The 3,375-nt window shown below is 36.1% G+C and overlaps 1 protein-coding gene across 1 annotated transcript; it reads right to left on the bottom strand.

Moving 5' to 3' along the window:
* Positions 1–859: 859 nt before the first annotated feature.
* Positions 860–1,697, bottom strand: LOC149201757 (uncharacterized). The gene has a single exon (XM_089401355.1). The coding sequence runs from the start codon at positions 1,616–1,618 to the stop codon at positions 860–862; it is 759 nt and encodes a 252-aa protein (XP_089257481.1). The 5' UTR covers positions 1,619–1,697.
* Positions 1,698–3,375: the final 1,678 nt, after the last annotated feature.

Raw genomic sequence — 3,375 nt, 5'->3', positions numbered from 1 at the left:
CCACCCTGGATGTCTTACCGACTCCAACGGCATTTCCCCCAGAAGAATTATTTTCACTGCCACCACTCACATTACAGCTCCAACTGTGGGTAGCTTTCCATATCTACCCATGTTGTCAGCTCTTATTATCATGCCTCTATGATCCATTATGTTACAACCATCTTTATTCCTTCAAAAAGATTCCTTGGATCAACATTTCAAGTGGTTGGTGCTTCTTGCCTGTCAACTTCAACACTCATCTTCCAGGATCAAATAAGTACCTTGGTTGCTTCCCCCTTTAAGGGAAAATATCGAGTGGCATAGTGGGAATCACTACTTCCCATTGATGTTACCAGTCTCCGTGATATTCGACATTATCATAGTTTTTCATGTCAGGGTAGTATCATACTTTGTGATAATTTCAGTTCTCTCATTTAGTCGAAGACCCATGCATCCCTGAGCACCTCATTCAAAAATGATTACATTCTGATGCATGGGAGGTACCCACCATTTAAATAGGCCACCAAATGTTCTTTTAAATTAATCTTCCAAATGTTCCATTATATGTTTGCAAATCATTGAAATATCAAATCTGTGTAAGATTTCCTTGGAAGACTTTGAAGTATCTTTCAAGTGAAAGAGTAAAAAGATCTGCAATCAAAGGGCATTTTAAAAATGACAATAGTGATCTGAAATACCAGTTTGAATCAGAGGATTGTTCATCATATATGTGAGTGGTGATTGTAGTTATTGATGATGATGAAGAAGAGCTGTTGTTTGGGATAATTACCAGAATAACAACCAACATCTTCACGAACGCCCCCACCTGCCCCGCCTGTGGGGAGATGTACCATGCAAGTGTAATTGCCTCCCTTTCATATTAATACCCCAAGGCGCACAGGCCTCGGCGTCTAGTTGAGAAATAAAGGGCATGGCAGTCATGTGACACTACCCGTACGCGAATTGGAAGCCTGCATACATACTTTGTATGCATGATATTAGCTTGGCCTTCCTCGTGGTTTATATAAATCGGTGTGGTGCTTTCTGACAAAAGAACCATATAAATATAGATTTGCGCATGCCCACTGAATAAGGAGAGGGAAATTGCACTAAGGGATAACAAATGATGTAAAACATATTCTTTGCCACCCAAGGCCGGATAAAGCCAAAGTATCATTCCCAGGTCAGACAGAAAATAACCCATGGACACCCCCAAAATAAAGGTTGAGAACAGTGAATTTCTGAGAGTAACAGGTCCATCTTGAGCATTGTCACGGAAAATATCAGAAAAGAACAAGAGGTATATAGAAACAACTGAAACAAGAATTGCATGTGCAGTAGAGAAACTCCTGTTGTTCCATTCAATTTGCTCGGATTTTGTAAGCTTGCAGTAGCCTTTGAAGTATAGCGGAGTGATCACCTTGGTTGTATCGTAAAAAATCTTACACAAAGCGATGCCAGCAATCACAGATGTGAACCACAGAATTGGTTGTTCCATTGCATACTTTCTTAAAAGTGAATCTGATTGGTCTTCATAAGCCTCTGACTCCATGAAATTGGTTGCAGTATTCAACATAGTGATCGGGTATATCAAATTGAATTGCTCGCAGCAGAAAACACTCGGAAGATTAAAAATCATTTGAATTGGGTGGCTAGGTGGATTTCACATAAATCTGCTCTGCAGCCAACGCAACTGCAACCGATAATTGAAGGAAGCGGAGAGAGCCCAATGTCATTGCATCTAAAAAAAAATAGTCAAGAGCAGTTTTTGTTGTCATAAGCAATTTTATGGCGCAGGAAGAATAGATTTAAATCAGAAGCTGGAACTAGATAAAAAAAAATTGCAAAATCAAACAATCATATGTGCATGCCATTGATTTATTTCAATATGCTGTGAATTTGAATAGAAAATTAAATTGTTGCAGCAAATTGATATCTGAATCTTGCAAATTTTCTTATAATCCATAGAATGCGCAGCTTAATTTTCCAGCGAGAGTATTTTTATTTGAAATAAATCAATAGATTTTCTGATCTTCCAGATCGCACGAAGCACAGGAAGAGAGCATACTAATCTCTTGATTTTTATTTTTTATTTTTTATTTTTAATTTATGCAGGTTAGCATGGATGGATAAAACACTATTAACATCTGCAACAAAAACACAATTAAGATCTGCGACAAAACCTTGCATTATCTACACTCTTTCTGTAATGTCACAGGGACATTTAGACTCTTGGAAGACAAATCTTTCCGATAATTAGGCTCCTGGCTCACCCGTGATACAGAAACAAAACATAGAGATGCAAATATGTGCCACTAAATTTATTCATGATGATTTATTTTTTGAAAACAAGACTAAAAAATTCTAATGATAATGACTTCTAATGACTTCTAATGAGATATCATTTTTATTTTTTCTAATCTATTCTACATTAACTTAAAAGATGTTTTATTTTCTAAGTAAAAGCATGCTTCCAGTGAAGCCATCTACGGACTAAAAATTCGAACATGCTCACATCAAGATTTAAAAATTTTACATTATGTTTTGCAAGTATGTGAGAATCTTGTCTTAGAGTTGGCTCAAGGTTATTGTCCTTGCTCTCCAAGAAGCACCTGTTCAACATTGTCAAAGCCCTCATCCGTAGATGGATTAGTGAGAAATGGGGGGTTTAAAATAAAAACTGAATTTAACTTATCTATGTGCGAAAATGAAAAAAAAGAATGCTCCAAACTTTGAACTCCTTTACGAACCTGCTGTCACCAAGTTCCACAAATTAGTCCATAAAAACAAATGCATGAAATAAAGACTAAATCCTTCTAGTTACACTTCCCCGGAAACGACGCCAAAATGTGTGGTCTAAAATGCGGATGCAAATTAGAGTTTAATTTAATTTCAACCCTGGAAGGTAAACTTAGAAGTGCTTATCTAAAATATATAGATCTAGAAAGAATCCTAATAACTAATCAACCCTAGATCTAATAGTTGTTTGAGATCTATGATTCTCTTACAAGAATACTTTCTACAAGATCTCTTCCAACATTAGAACATCTAATAAGAAATTAAAAGATGAAATGAAATAAACCTAGATCTAATAATTGTCTGAGATCTTACGGTTCTCTTACAAGAACACCTTCAAATAAGATCCTTCCAATATTAGAACATTTAAGAAAACTTGAAAGCTGAAATCAAACAAAAACATAAAGTAAATTATAAACAAATAAGCATGCAAGTGAGGCCATGGGGGCCCTCCATAACTCCACAAGCACACCACTTCAATGGAGACTCAGATGTAGAAGCAAAATTGAAGTATGATCCTTTATTCCAAAATTCTAAGATTACAAAAACTTCCAGATTACAAATGGAGGAGATTGTACTCCTATTTATACAATGGGATGA

This window comes from Pinus tabuliformis, chromosome 2_1, assembly GCF_031772625.1.
Source record: "Pinus tabuliformis cultivar Carrire ecotype Pingquan chromosome 2_1, CPIR1, whole genome shotgun sequence".
In the NCBI taxonomy this organism is placed as follows: Eukaryota; Viridiplantae; Streptophyta; class Pinopsida; order Pinales; family Pinaceae; genus Pinus; species Pinus tabuliformis.
Note: the sequence above shows the minus strand (reverse complement) of the source record. Positions and strands in the feature narration are given on the sequence as shown.